Below are 15,070 nucleotides of genomic sequence, written 5' to 3' on the forward strand. Positions count from 1 at the left end.
ATTAATCTTAATGATGTTAAATAAATAAATAAATGGGTTGTACTTGTATAGCGCTTTTCTACCTTCAAGGTACTCAAAGCGCTTTGACACTACTTCCACATTTACCCATTCACACACACATTCACACACTGATGGAGGGAGCTGCCATGCAAGGCGCCAACCAGCACCCATCAGGAGCAAGGGTGAAGTGTCTTGCTCAGGACACAACGGACGTGACGAGGTTGGTACTAGGTGGGAATTGAACCAGGGACGCTCGGGTTGCGCACGGCCACTCTCCCCACTGCGCCACGCCGTGGGGAGATGTTCAATAAATTATTTTTTTTTTTTTTTTCAAAAAGATTCAAAATAGCTAGTTTTTCCTATTGTTTTCTTCGGTTGAATTTTGAATTTTAAAGAGTCGAAAATGAAGATAAACTATGTTTCAAAATTAAATTTAGATTTTTTTCAATAAAGTGTTTTATTCATCATTTATTTTCTACAAAAAACTTCCGTAAAAGGAAAAAAAAATGTACGACGGAATGACAGACAGAAATACCCATTTATATATAAATATTAGGGCTGTGACTCTTTGGGTGTCCCAAGATTCGATTCAATATCGATTTTTGGGGTCACGATTCGATAATATATCAATTTTTTTTTATTCGATTCCATTCTCGATTCAAAAACGATATTTTTCCGATTCAAAACGATTCTGTATTCTTTTAGTACATAGGATTTCAGCAGGATCTACCCCAGTCTGCTGACATGCTAGCAGAGTAGTAGATTTAAAAAAAAAAAGCTTTTATAATTGTAAAGGACAATGTTTTATCAACTGATTGCAATAATGTCAATTTGTTTTAACTATTAAACAAACCAAAAATATGACTTATTTTATCTTTGTGAAAACATTGGACACAGTGTGTTGTCCAGCTTATGAGATGCCATGCAAGTGTAAGCCACTGTGACACTATTGTTCTTTTTTATTATTTTTATAAATGTCTAATGATGTCAATGAGGGATTTTTAATCACTGCTATGCTGAAATTATAACTAATATTGATACTGTTGTTGATAATATTCATTTTTGTTTCACTACTTTTGGCTTGTTCTGTGTGGTGTTTGTGTCTTTATTGCAGTTCTGAGTGTTGCTGGGTCAGGTTTGGTTTTGGAATTGGATTGCATTGTTATGGTATTGCTGTGTAGTGGTTTGTTGGATTGATTAAAAATACAATTATATATATATCCTCAGCGACCTCAGCCCCAGCTGAGGTCGCTGAGGTAGTTAAAAAGCTCCTCGGCGGCAAGGCCCCGGGGGTGGATGAGATCCGCCCGGAGTTCCTTAAGGCTCTGGATGCTGTGGGGCTGTCTTGGTTGACAAGACTCTGCAGCATCGCGTGGACATCGGGGGCGGTACCTCTGGATTGGCAGACCGGGGTGGTGGTCCCTCTCTTTAAGAAGGGGGACCGGAGGGTGTGTTCCAACTATCGTGGGATCACACTCCTCAGCCTTCCCGGTAAGGTTTATTCAGGTGTACTGGAGAGGAGGCTACGTCGGATAGTCGAACCTCGGATTCAGGAGGAACAGTGTGGTTTTCGTCCTGGTCGTGGAACTGTGGACCAGCTCTATACTCTCGGCAGGGTTCTTGAGGGTGCATGGGAGTTTGCCCAACCAGTCTACATGTGCTTTGTGGACTTGGAGAAGGCATTCGACCGTGTCCCTCGGGAAGTCCTGTGGGGAGTGCTCAGAGAGTATGGGGTATCGGAATGTCTTATTGTGGCAGTCCGCTCCCTGTATGATCAGTGTCAGAGCTTGGTCCGCATTGCTGGCAGTAAGTCGGACACGTTTCCAGTGAAGGTTGGACTCCGCCAAGGCTGTCCTTTGTCACCGATTCTGTTCATAACTTTTATGGACAGAATTTCTAGACGCAGTCAAGGCGTTGAGGGGTTCCGGTTTGGTGGCCACGGGATTAGGTCTCTGCTTTTTGCAGATGATGTAGTCCTGATGGCTTCATCTGGCCGGGATCTTCAGCTCTCACTGGATCGGTTCGCAGCCGAGTGTGAAGCGACCGGAATGAGAATCAGCACCTCCAAGTCCGAGTCCATGGTTCTCGCCCGGAAAAGGGTGGAGTGCCATCTCCGGGTTGGGGAGGAGACCCTGCCCCAAGTGGAGGAGTTCAAGTACCTAGGAGTCTTGTTCACGAGTGGGGGAAGAGTGGATCGTGAGATCGACAGGCGGATCGGTGCGGCGTCTTCAGTAATGCGGACGTTGTATCGATCCGTTGTGGTGAAGAAGGAGCTGAGCCGGAAGGCAAAGCTCTCAATTTACCGGTCGATCTACGTTCCCATCCTCACCTATGGTCATGAGCTTTGGGTCATGACCGAAAGGATAAGATCACGGGTACAAGCGGCCGAAATGAGTTTCCTCCGCCGGGTGGCGGGTCTCTCCCTTAGAGATAGGGTGAGAAGCTCTGCCATCCGGGAGGAACTCAAAGTAAAGCCGCTGCTCCTCCACATGGAGAGGAGCCAGATGAGGTGGTTCGGGCATCTGGTCAGGATGCCACCCGAACGCCTCCCTAGGGATGTGTTTAGGGCACGTCCAGCTGGAAGGAGGCCACGGGGAAGACCCAGGACACGTTGGAAAGACTATGTCTCCCGGCTGGCCTGGGAACGCCTCGGGATCCCCCGGGAAGAGCTAGACGAAGTGGCTGGAGATAGGGAAGTCTGGGCTTCCCTGCTTAGGCTGCTGCCCCCGCGACCCGACCTCGGATAAGCGGAAGATGATGGATGGATGGATGGATTATATATATATATATATATATATATATATATAATTATTATTATTTTTTTATTTATTTTTTATTTATTTTCTATTTTTTTGTTTAAATAATTATATATATATATAGGCTTCACGGTGGCAGAGGGGTTAGTGCGTCTGCCTCACAATACGAAGGTCCTGCAGTCCTGGGTCCAAATCCAGGCTCGGGATCTTTCTGTGTGGAGTTTGCATGTTCTCCCCGTGAATGCGTGGGTTCCCTCCGGGTACTCCGGCTTCCTCCCACTTCCAAAGACATGCACCTGGGGATAGGCCCCTCCCACCTCCAAAGACATGCACCTGGGGATAGGTTGATTGGCAACACTAAATGGTCCCTAGTGTGTGAATGTGAGTGTGAATGTTGTCTGTCTATCTGTGTTGGCCCTGTGATGAGGTGGCAACTTGTCCAGGGTGTACCCCGCCTTCCGCCCGATTGTAGCTGAGATAGGCGCCAGCGCCCCCCGCGACCCCGGAAGGGAATAAGCGTTAGAAAATGGATGGATATATATATATATATATATATATATATATTATTTTTTTGAAATCGATTTTTAAAAAATGATAATCGATATATGTATATATATATATATATATATTAAAGGTAAATTGAGCAAATTGGCTATTTCTGGCAATTTATTTAAGTGTGTATCAAACTGGTAGCCCTTGGCATTATTCAGTACCCAAGAAGTAGCTCTTGCTTTCAAAAAGGTTGCTGACCACTGGGCTCGAAAAATTGAATTTTGCAGGTTGGCAAGTGGCCAATGACGTCATATTTGCTATATTTTGATTGGCTGGCCAGAGCAGCTAGCTAGTAGCTAGTAGCTACCCCGACTTCCGAAGCTACAAGGCTACAAATACAAGCCAGCATCTTAAGGTGAATCATTTGGTTTTTATTCATTCAAGCTTAAAATGTAACGCGTGTGGGGAGTAAAACAAGTAGTTATATGTTTCGTGGTTTTCCTAAATTAATTAAACGTGTTAAACTTCCAGCAGTTAGCATTAGCTTAAGCTAAGGCTAAATGTTAAATTAAGTTTATCTGACTGCTATATGTAATTACATATTGCAGTCAGATAAACTTAATTTAACTCTTATAAATAAACCAAGACGAAATGGATGTTGTGTACAAAAATATTTTTTTGATTAATACAACGAATGGAGCCGATATAGATGCTCCAGCCCCCCCCCCCCCCGCGTTCTCGAAAGGGACAAACGGTATTGATTGATTGAAACTTTTATTAGTAGATTGCACAGTACAGTACATATTCCGTACAATTGACCACTAAATGGTAACACCCCAATAAGTTTTTCCAACTTGTTTAAGTCCACGTTGATCAATTCATGGTAGAAAATGGATGGGATGGAAATGGATGTTTTGTACAAAAATATTTTTTGATTAATACAACGAATGCAGCTGAGATAGACTCCAGCACCCCCCGCGAAGCGGTAGAAAATGGATGAATGGTAATATAGTAAATGATTGCAATTTAATCACATTATCTTCTTACAAACAGCAGGTGGCACTGTATCACTTTGCAGCAGGCAGGTGTGTTTTCGATTGTTATGATATTCATTAAACTAGCGTGAACATAAACATATATGTATTATTTTATTTTGTTGTGAGCTTTAAACTACCTGATACTTTGATACTTGAAGTCATTACTCTGGTACTTATCGTGCGATATTTAAAAAAAAAAAAAGTAAAGTTGTAAAAGACAAATACGGAAGTTAAAATTATGAAATAAATAGTCAAACAATCTAAAGAATAAATAAACATATTTAACTAAATAAAACCGTAAGAAAATTACACTGTATACTCATTCACTTACTAACTTATTTATTTTCCTTATTATTTTACTTTGAGGTTGTCCTTTGGTTTTATTTTGAAAGTCCCAACAGGAATTGTAGATGTGACACACTTCTCTTGATTGTCAGAGAGCTGAGGTGCTTGTGGTTGGCCAGTGTTGACACAGAGCAGCATGAGACTCTCATCTTCCTACCTGGGATGCACATATTGGAAGCAAAAGGCCGTTTGACGTCTCATTTCAAGAAAAGGTAAGCAGACTGTCTTCATTTTATTAAAGAAATGATGCTTTGTTCAAGCTTGAACTATAATTTCAAAGTATGGAAAAAAATCAAGAAAATCCCAAATCTCACCGCTATCCTGAAGTTAAATGACATATTATCATTTGATTTTGGTGAAACATCTTGCTCCAGTTGTATTTATTATAAGCACAGAGCAGAACAGAAGTGACCGCTGGAGGATGCAATGAATCAGTTATTTTCTGGTAGTTATTGTGCTCTGTCTTGGATTAGCATTAGTTTGGGTCTCAGTCCGCTTATTAATCTGCTTCGGTATTTCATTTTGTTTTGTTACAGTTCTTTCATTTGCCAATGTTGACACAAACTCAAACATCTTAGTTCCCACAGAGTCTAGTTAAAGAAAACATGATGCCTAGAAAATTAATGCGAGTCGAGGAATGCTCTTTTAATGGAATAATGTGATGTCATATTCCTTTATGCACCCCGTTATTCTTTATTCCAATCAGTGCCAGTGCCCTTCAGACCAGGGGTAGGGAACCTTTGGCTCTAGAGCCAGATGTGGCTCTTTTGATGACTTCCTCTGGCTCTCAGATAAATCTTAGCTGACATTGCTTAACACAGGGCTGTCCAAAGTGCGGCCCGCGGGTCATTTTTTAACGGCCCCACGGCACATTTTAAGAATACAATTAAAAAAAAACTAAAAACATAAAAAGTGGTATAAAAGAGCAAACAGGTGAAATGTAACAAGAAATTGTTGCAATGCTTACTCTTATAATACAAAACTGCCATGCAGGCTGTTTCTTTCTTTAAAAAATAATAATGAATCAAAATCAATGTCATTTTGAATTATTGACCTATTCAAGGCTTCGATTACATCACATTAAATATTCCACTTTGAGATATTTTGGGGGGAAAATGTTGCATATTTTGTGTTTTACCATATAAAAAACTGAGCTGTTTTTTTTTTTTTTTTAAATGGCCTAAAACAAACAAACAAAACATAAACAACATGAAAACTTAAAATTGACGGATATATCTGAAGTTGATCTCGAGATTATTGTGCTAAAAGTCAACGGTAAATAAAATGTATAATTTATTTTTTAACACTTTAATAAGTAGGACACTTTTGGATCCCCAATTATTTTAGTGTGATTTGTTTTTAAGTGTCATTGCTCAAAAAATAATAATGAATCAACATCCAAAATTAAGGCTCCAATTATTATATAATCTCAAATATTCCACCTAAAAAAGTTATTGGGTGAAAATATTGCATATTTTGTGTTTTTTAATTTTTTTTTCTAATGTTGATCTAGAGATTTAAAATTTGCATAATAATAAAAATTATAATACTGAATAACGACACATTTTTAATTATTTTTTTTGGACCAAAACCCTTTGGGGTCCCCGGGATCATAACTGAGTGGAGGCCTAAATATATATTTTTTATACATATATTGTATTGGTTTTTAAAATAAAAATTATGAAAATGGCCCCCACTTGTTCTGATTTTTCAGTGTGTGGCCCTCAGTGGAAAAAGTTTGGACACCCCTGGCTTAACACGATAATTATGAATATTACCGCTAGTAATCACAGTGCTAAAAATACCGTTCAAAATATAAAACATTCTCATGCATTTTATCCATCCATCCGTTTTCTACCAGACTTGTTCAAGAAGTCGCATTAATGGTAAGAAGTATTTGATTTATTAATGGTTAACTTCAGAATAAGAATGTTATTAAAAAGAATAGGAGATTTACTATACTCTAAACATGTTGGTCTTACTTAAAAATGTACACATTTAGTTGTATTCAGTCTTAAAAAATATTAAATGGCTCTCACGGAAATACATTTTAAAATATTTGGTTTTTTTGGCTCTCTCAGGCAAAAAGGTTCCCGACCCCTGCTTCAGACCATAACAACCCTCAAAGGGGCCCTATAATGCAAAACCAACATTTCTTACCTATTGTTAAGTTAACTTTTGTCTTGTTTTAGGGTCGGCATCGACCCGTTTAAGTTTTTAAATGCATAAAAGAACCACATAAATTAATTTTTTTGCATCGAGACTTTTTGACTTCGTCAGTAACCTCTATTTCAACAAAACATTTGTTTTTGTTTTTCACTAAATTATAAAATGTTCTGGTCGAAATTATGACCTTGGTGTTGTTAGGGTCGGTTTCGACCCAGCTCTAAAAATAAGATTATCAAGCAATAATTAGAGCCAAAACTGAACACACTGACAGCCAGCTCCTCTCCCAATCATGTGAACTTTTTGGGATTCTCATTTTACCTTGTTATCCAGTACAAAAACAAACATGTGAGGTCAATTCAGTCTAAAATTAATAACATGAAAAAATAAATAAACCAAATGTATTTAAGAGATGTGTTCTAACACCCCTCAGTAATAGTCAGGTAACACAACAACCTTTTATTTATTCATACGATTCTCTTAAAGTTAATTTTACCTTTTTTTTAAAAATTGAAATCGAGGGGTATGCTGGCAAAAAAAAGGCCCAATGGCCCACACTAAAAATATTAAAATTAGGGATGCACCGATTAATCGGTAACCGAATATATTCGGCCGAATATGGCAAAAAAAGCCACTTGCGGCCTTCGGTGGAATGAGTTAAAAACAAGGCCGAATAGTGGCATGTGACGCAATATTTTGACGCGGTGACGCAATCAACCAACGTGCAGTGACGTTGGGATATGTTGTGTACCTGTATAAGTGTATGAGGTTACAAGCACACACTTATTGAGATTTACCTGAGCCTTCTGTTTACATTATTAGCCTGTTGTGTAGGCTACCTGTATAAGTGTAAGAGGTTACAAGCACACACTTAATTGAGATTTACTTGAGCCTTCTGTTTACATTATTAGCATATCTACTGTGGCTAAGCAGACTTTTGCCAAAAAGACAATAATTCATTTGTTGTGGGTTTATCCACTTTAATGCACTTTCTTTTTTTTTGGAATGCATGTTTTGTTTGAAGGCCTAATATAAATGAAAAACTTTATGCTTTTTTTTTTAAAAGCAAAGGGTACTGGATTATTAAAAAAATGTCAATATTCAATAAAAAAATACTTTATTTGAAAAACATGTTTAAATATTTATTCTAGGCTATTTATGCAATATAAAAAAAATTGTGAAAAACTGCATTCATTATTCGGTATTCGGCCTTCGGCCAAGCGTATAATTTTATTCGGCTTCGGCTTCGGCCACAAATTTTCATTTCGGTGCATTTCTAATTAAAACCAATATTTTCATGGATTAGGAAGCCTAACAAGGTAACCAAGAGATGAGAAACAAATTGGATGATAGATAATTGTTCTTAGTCCATTTTACAGCTGATTTAAGACATGGGTAAAAACCGACCCGTTAACATAAGAGATAGTAACAGAAAGCTAACACAAGAGGAAGGTTAAGTTAAAGTTAAAAGTACCAATGATTGTCACACACACATACATTAGGTGTGGCCATCACCCTTGATCACACCCTGGGAGATGAGGGGAGCAGTGAGCAGCAGCGGTGACCGCGGCCGGGAATAATTTTTGGTGATTTAACCCCCGATTCCAACCCTTGATGCTGAGTGCCAAGCAGGGAGGTAATGGCTTCCATTTTTATAGTCTTTGGTATGACTCGGCCGGGGTTTGAACTCACAACTTACCCATGTCAGGGTGGACACTCTAACCACTCAGCCACTTAGTAGGTACCTGCTGTTGTGTATTTGGGATCTGCATAAATTTAAAATCAAACCGTGGAGGCATTGCAGAGATATTCATAAAATAATATTGCCTTCTTTCATAGTTCCACTAAAGCAGGGATGTCCAAAGTGCGGCTCAGGGGCCATTTGCAGCCCGGAGCTAATTGTTTACGGGCCCGCCACACATTCTGGAAATGCTATTGCAAAAATAAAAAAGAACATTAAAAATATTGGAATGAGGTGAAATCTATCGAGAAAAAGTGGCCATGCAGGCTGTTTTTTTTCTTCTTTTGTCTTTATTTTACCATGTAAAAAACATCTTTACCATGAATTGATTAACGTGGACGCCGACTTAAACAAGTTGAAACACTTATTGGGGTGTTACCATTTAGTGGTCAATCGTAGGGAATATGTACTGTACGGTGCAACCTACTAGTTACAAGTTTCAATCAATCAATTATTTATTTTTGATTTTTTTGCCATTGCTCAAAACAAAAAATAATGACCCAAAAAAATCCATGTTATAATGAATTATTTTCAAAGCTCCTAATAGTTCAAAATATTTCACTTTTAAATGTTTTATGTGGTAAATATTGCACATATTGTGCAGTTGCCATATAAAATCAAAGTTTTCTTTGACAAAAGAGCATAAAACAAACAAAATAATAGTTAAAACGTAAAATCGACAGATATATCTGAAGTTGATCTCGTAACTTAAGTGTTGAAAGTAAAAAAAAAAACCCTACTAAAAATGTATCACTTTCTGAGTGGGGAACCTTTTGGATCCCAAATATATTTAGTGGTATTTTATTTATCTTTTCACTGTGATTACTCAAAAATGATGAAGAATCAAATCAATGGTGTCCTGCATTATTGATCTTTTAGGGCTCTAATTACTAAATACTGCATATTTCAGTTTTACTATTAAAAAAACAAAGATGTTTTTGACAGAAATGCCATAAACCTTTTTTTTTTTTAGTTGATATAGAGATTTACTGTAAGCGTTAAATAAGAAATATTAATACAAATTTGACTTACTTATTTTTAACATTTTATCAACAGAGACCCTTTATGGTCCCCGGGACCCCTAAAGGTAAAATCATTTTAAAAATCCATATATTTTGTTATGGTTTGAAAATGAAAAATATCAAAATGGCCCCTGCATGCTTTAATTTTTCAAATGGCCCTCAGTGGAAAAAGTTTGGACACCCCTGCACTAAAGAATCTGTTAAGAGTCAGCCCAATTTTTGACGTTTTTTTCCATAGTGTACGTGGTAAAGTTTCACCTGAAGAGCTTTGAGCGTGTGGCCATTGTAGTGCGACGCTGTAGTCCATAAGCTCCTGGTTTTTCCTCGAGTTGTGGGGCAGACTGGCTCGTACATGCACATGCATCCTCTGCTGTTGCCACTTCTAATACAAAGTAGCACACAGTTCAAATCTCATCCTCTCAGTAGACTCGCTAAAAACTACATCAAAGATGGCGGGGAGAAGACGCTGTTGAAGTGGTGCCACCTAAATAAGACAGTCCACAAAACGGCGCATCCAGAAAAGACGGGTCAGAAAGCAGGGTGTGTAAAACATAATTTGTGCAAAATTTTGAACATAGAACCACCATTGCCGGCAGTAAGTCGAACACATTTCCAGTGAGAGTTGGACTCTGCCAAGGCTGTCCTTTGTCACCCATTCTGTTCATAACTTTTATGGACAGAATTTCTAGGCGCAGTCAAGGCGTTGATGGGTTCCGGTTTGGTGACCGCAGGATTAGGTCTCTGCTTTTTGCAGATGATGTGGTCCTGATGGCTTCATCTGACCGGGATCTTCACCTCTCACTGGATCGGTTTGCAGCCGAGTGTGAAGCGACCGGAATGAGACTCAGCACCTCCAAGTCCGAGTCCATGGTTCTCGCCCGGAAAAGGGTGGAATGCCATCTCCGGGTTGGGGAGGAGACCCTGCCCCAAGCGGAGGAGTTCAAGTACCTCAGAGTCTTGTTCACGAGTGATGGTGAGATCGACAGGCTGATCGGTGCGGCGTCTTCAGTAATGCGGACGTTGTACCGATCCGTTGTGGTGAAGAAGGAGCTGAGCCGGAAGGCAAAGCTCTCAATTTACCGGTCGATCTACGTTCACATCCTCACCTATGGTCATGAGCTTTGGGTCATAACCGAAAGGATAAGATCACGGGTACAAGCGGCTGAAATGAGTTTCCTCCGCCGTGTGGCGGGTCTCTCCCTTAGAGATAGGGTGAGAAGCTCTGCCATCCGGGAGGAACTCAAAGTAAAGCCGCTGCTCCTCCACATGGAGAGGAGCCAGATGAGGTGGTTCGGGCATCTGGTCAGGATGCCACCCGAACGCCTCGTGTTTAGGGCACGTCCAACCGGTAGGAGGCCACGGGGAAGACCCAGGACACGTTGGGAAGACTATGTCTCCCGGCTGGCCTGGGAACGCCTCGGAATCCCCCGGGAGGAGCTAGACGAAGTGGCTGGGGAAAGGGAAGTCTGGGTTTCCCTGTTTAGGTTGTTGCCCCCGCGACCCGACCTCGGATAAGCGGAAGAAGATGGATGGATGGATGGAACCACCATTATATGTTATGTAGACCACAAGTGTTTTAAATGTAGTCAATTAATTATAATATGAGTAATTTAACAGAGGTAAACAGGAAGCGTGGAGACTGTTTAAATCAGGGGTCTCAAACTCAATTAACCTGCCAGCTTCTAATGGTCCAGTCTGGGTGTGGCTGGGTCACACAAAGTATTCCCTTTGGAATCACGTCTTACCCATGTGACTCAATATAACTACTTCTACCAGCAGTGATATTTCCCCCTGAGTTGTGGTAAGCCTTAAGTCACCATGAATATAAATTTAATATAAAAATGTTAATATTTTTCTGTTGAGTTCCTAAGGAACTGGTCAAAGACACTTCTGCTTGCTTATCGAAAGTTGTTCTTTGCGTTGCCCAATGTTTGTTGTGCTGCCATATTTGTTTTTTTTTATCACTATTGCACAAAACCCAAAACCAGTGAAGTTGGCACGTTGTGTAAATGGTAAATAAAAACAGAATACAAATCCTTTTCAACCTGTATTCAATTGAATAGACTGCAAAGACAAGATATTTCATGTTCACACTGAGAAACTTCATTTTCTTTGGCAAATAATCATCAGCTTAGAATTTAATGTCAGCAACACATTGCAAAAAAGTTGTCACAGGGGCATTTTTACCAGTGTGTTACATGGCCTTTCCTTTTAACAACACTCAGTTAATGTTTGGGAACTGAGGAGACACATTTTTGAAGCTTTTCAGGTGGAATTCTTTACCATTCTTACTTGATGTACAGCTTAAGTTGTTCAACAGTCCGGGGTGTCCATTTGAACTTTACAGTACAAATAAGAACAAAATTTTCTGCTCCGCCGCTCTCAGTCTGTGGAATGCTCTCCCTGACCACCTGAGGGCACCACAGACTGTGGATGCTTTTAAAAAAGGTTTTAAACCCTTATTTTTTCTTAAAAAAGAAAAAAAAAGCCTTTTTTTAGATATATGTGTGCTAGTTGTAGCTTTTAGGCTGTTGTAGTGTAAAAGTTTTTTTTACTTATTTTACTTGTTGGGTTTTAACTTTGTGGTTTGAGCGTTGTTGTTTTGTCTTATTATTTGTTTTTTTTAAATGCATTGTAGCACTTGGAGGTTATTTGCTCAATGTAAAGTGCTTTTACATATAAAATCTGTTATTATTATTATTAATATTGTTATTAGTATTATTATAATTGGCTGATCCGCTGGCTGATCCGCCTCCGCTTGGGAGGTTTTCCTGCTGGCTCCGCTGTGAACGGGACTCTCGCTGCTGTGTTGGATCCGCTTTGGACTGGACTCTTGCGACTGTGTTGGATCCATTATGGATTGAACTTTCACAGTATCATGTTAGACCCGCTCGACATCCATTGCTTTCCTCCTCTCCAAGGGTCTCATAGTCATCATTGTCACCGACGTCCCACTGGGTGTGAGTTTTCCTTGTCCTTATGTGGGCCTACCGAGGATGTCGTAGTGGTTTGTGTTGTGGTTTGTGCAGCCCTTTGAGACACTAGTGATTTACGCCTATATAAGTAAACATTGATGATTGATTGAATTATTGATAATATTATTATTATTACCAAACAAACCTTTAAAGGCCTACTGAAATGAGATTTTCTTATTCAAACGGGGATAGCAGGTCCATTCTATGTGTCATACTTGATCGCGATACTGCCATATTTTTGCTGAAAGGATTTAGTAGAGAACATCGACGATAAAGTTTGCAACTTTTGGTCGCTAATGAAAAAGCCTTGCCTTTACTGGAAGTAGCAAACGATATGCGCGTGACGTCACTGGTTGTGGAGCTCCTCACATCCTCACATTGTTTATAATCATAGCCTCCAGTAGCAAGAGTTATTCTGACCGAGAAAGCGACAATTTCCCCATTCTTTTGAACGAGGATGAAATATTCGTGGATGAGGAAATTTAGAGTGAAGGACTAGAAAAAAAAAAAATAAATAAAACAGGCGATTGCAGTGGAAGCGATTCAGATGTTATTAGACACATTTACTCGGATAATTCTGGAAAATCCTTTATCTGCCTATTGTCTTGCTAGTGTTTTAGTGAGATTAAATAGTACCTGAAAGTCGGAGGAGTGTGGCCACGGGTGTGTTGACCGCAAGTGTCTCTGAGGGAAGTCACGCAGCTGCAGCAGGACGGAAGCTTCGCTGATGTCTCCGGTAAGAGCCGACTTAATATCACAATTTTCCCATCTAAAAATTTGCTGGTTGACGTAGAGAAACATGTTCACTTGACCGCTTTATGTTAAAGCTTCACATTAAACAAAGAAACACTGGCTGTTTTCGGTTGCTAAAGGCAGCTGCAAATCACCGCTTTCCACCAACAGCATTCTTCTTTATAGACTCCATTATTAATTCAACAAATTGCAAAAGATTCAGCAACACAGATGTCCAAAATACTGTGTAATCATGCAAGGAAAAGAGAAAACTTTTAGCCGTGTGTGGTGCTGGGCTGAAATGTTCGCTCCAACCAATAACGTCACAAGCACGCGTCAGCATAAGCGTCATCATTCCGCGACGTTATGCAGGAAATTTAAAATTGCAATTTAGTAAACTAAAGTGGCCGTATTGGCATGTGTTGCAATGTTAATATTTCATCATTGATATATAAACTATCAGACTGTGTGGTGGATAGTAGTGGCTTTCAGTAGGTCTTTAACAAAGTGATGACTGCAAGCCAATGCATTCTTTGACTCCACACCCTTGGACTTTTGACACTTTTCTTGTTGTCTTTTGTAAAATTTAGCACTCTTTGGCCAGTCTTGATTACTTCTCCAAGAACGCTGAAGAAAAGTCTATCCTTTTCTCGATTTGAACGATTGGCAGAGCCGAAAACAACGCAAGTATAGGATTTTTTTTTTGGAAGAAGAAGAAAGGTAAACGCTGGCTCGACCACTGCACATACTTCACGAGTCGGACGTGATGTCATGTAAATCCAAGTAACAGGTCAATTGGCAAGTGCTTGTCAAGCCCGCAAGGAACAGGAAGTCAGACAGACACAGACTAAAGAAATTACTCCAGTATGAGGTACAGTATGTTTGTGTAAATACATACATTTTTCAATGTGATTAATGTTCTGTATTAATTACAAAGAGCAAGAAGTATTGTGGGAGTATTTACTCTGGCAAAAGTCCCTGTTCTCAAAATCAATCTTGGCTTCAATGCTGGACTCTCGGCCAGCTGACCCTAGGATCATCTGTCCGTGGGAAGCATGCCCCTCCAAGCCGTAGTGGTCCAGTCCAGTGTCCCATTGTGACTTTGACTGGAACAGTCTGCTCTCGCTGGGGCGCTCTCCCCCTCCGGGTATAAATAGAAGTTTTGGTTTCCACTTTGAGCCTCACTTGTTCCCCAGCGTTGCTCTGTTTCATAACACAAACAAGATTCCCCACAACCGACCCCCCCAAGCTGAAAAAATAAGTTCTTATTTTAGCCCCAGTGAATAATAATTGAGCCATTAGGCCTCACATGAGTGACTCCATTGCAAGTAGATACAAGTCCCTACGTCCTTTTCACTTTGGCCTTTTACATGCTATACTGGCTCAACTTAGCACAGGAATTCAAAAATGTGGCATGACACACTTAATGTCCACATGTTGCATTTGAACAACTGTATTGTTGATAATAGAGGTAAATTATTGGTATTGTTCATTATCAATATTGGTATTTGTATTGATCCATTTTTAGTGTAATAATGCTCATTGTGATTTCTGCATTTTTATTTATTTCGCTAACTGCTTCTTTGCTATCACTTTTACATCATATTTGTACATAGCGTATCAATGTCAATCAATGTTTATTTATATAGCCCCAAATCACAAATGTCTCAAAGGACTGCACAAATCATTACGACTACAACATCCTCGGAAGAACCCACAAAAGGGCAAGGAAAACTCACACCCAGTGGGCAGGGAGAATTCACATCCAGTGGGACGCCAGTGACAATGCTGACTATGAGAAACC

General features: G+C 39.7%; 1 protein-coding gene across 1 annotated transcript in view; it reads left to right on the plus strand.

Moving 5' to 3' along the window:
- Positions 1–3,548: 3,548 nt before the first annotated feature.
- Positions 3,549–15,070, plus strand: part of calcrl2 (calcitonin receptor-like 2) — a 73,824-nt gene continuing 62,302 nt past the window's right edge. The window contains exons 1-2 of the mRNA XM_061902480.1: positions 3,549–3,663; positions 4,723–4,842. Of these exons, the coding sequence (XP_061758464.1) occupies positions 4,793–4,842 (50 nt within the window). The 5' untranslated portion in view covers positions 3,549–3,663; positions 4,723–4,792. The remainder of the gene's footprint in view (positions 3,664–4,722; positions 4,843–15,070) is intronic.

The sequence above is a fragment of the Nerophis ophidion genome, linkage group LG06, assembly GCF_033978795.1.
Source record: "Nerophis ophidion isolate RoL-2023_Sa linkage group LG06, RoL_Noph_v1.0, whole genome shotgun sequence".
NCBI classification, from domain to species: domain Eukaryota; kingdom Metazoa; phylum Chordata; class Actinopteri; order Syngnathiformes; family Syngnathidae; genus Nerophis; species Nerophis ophidion.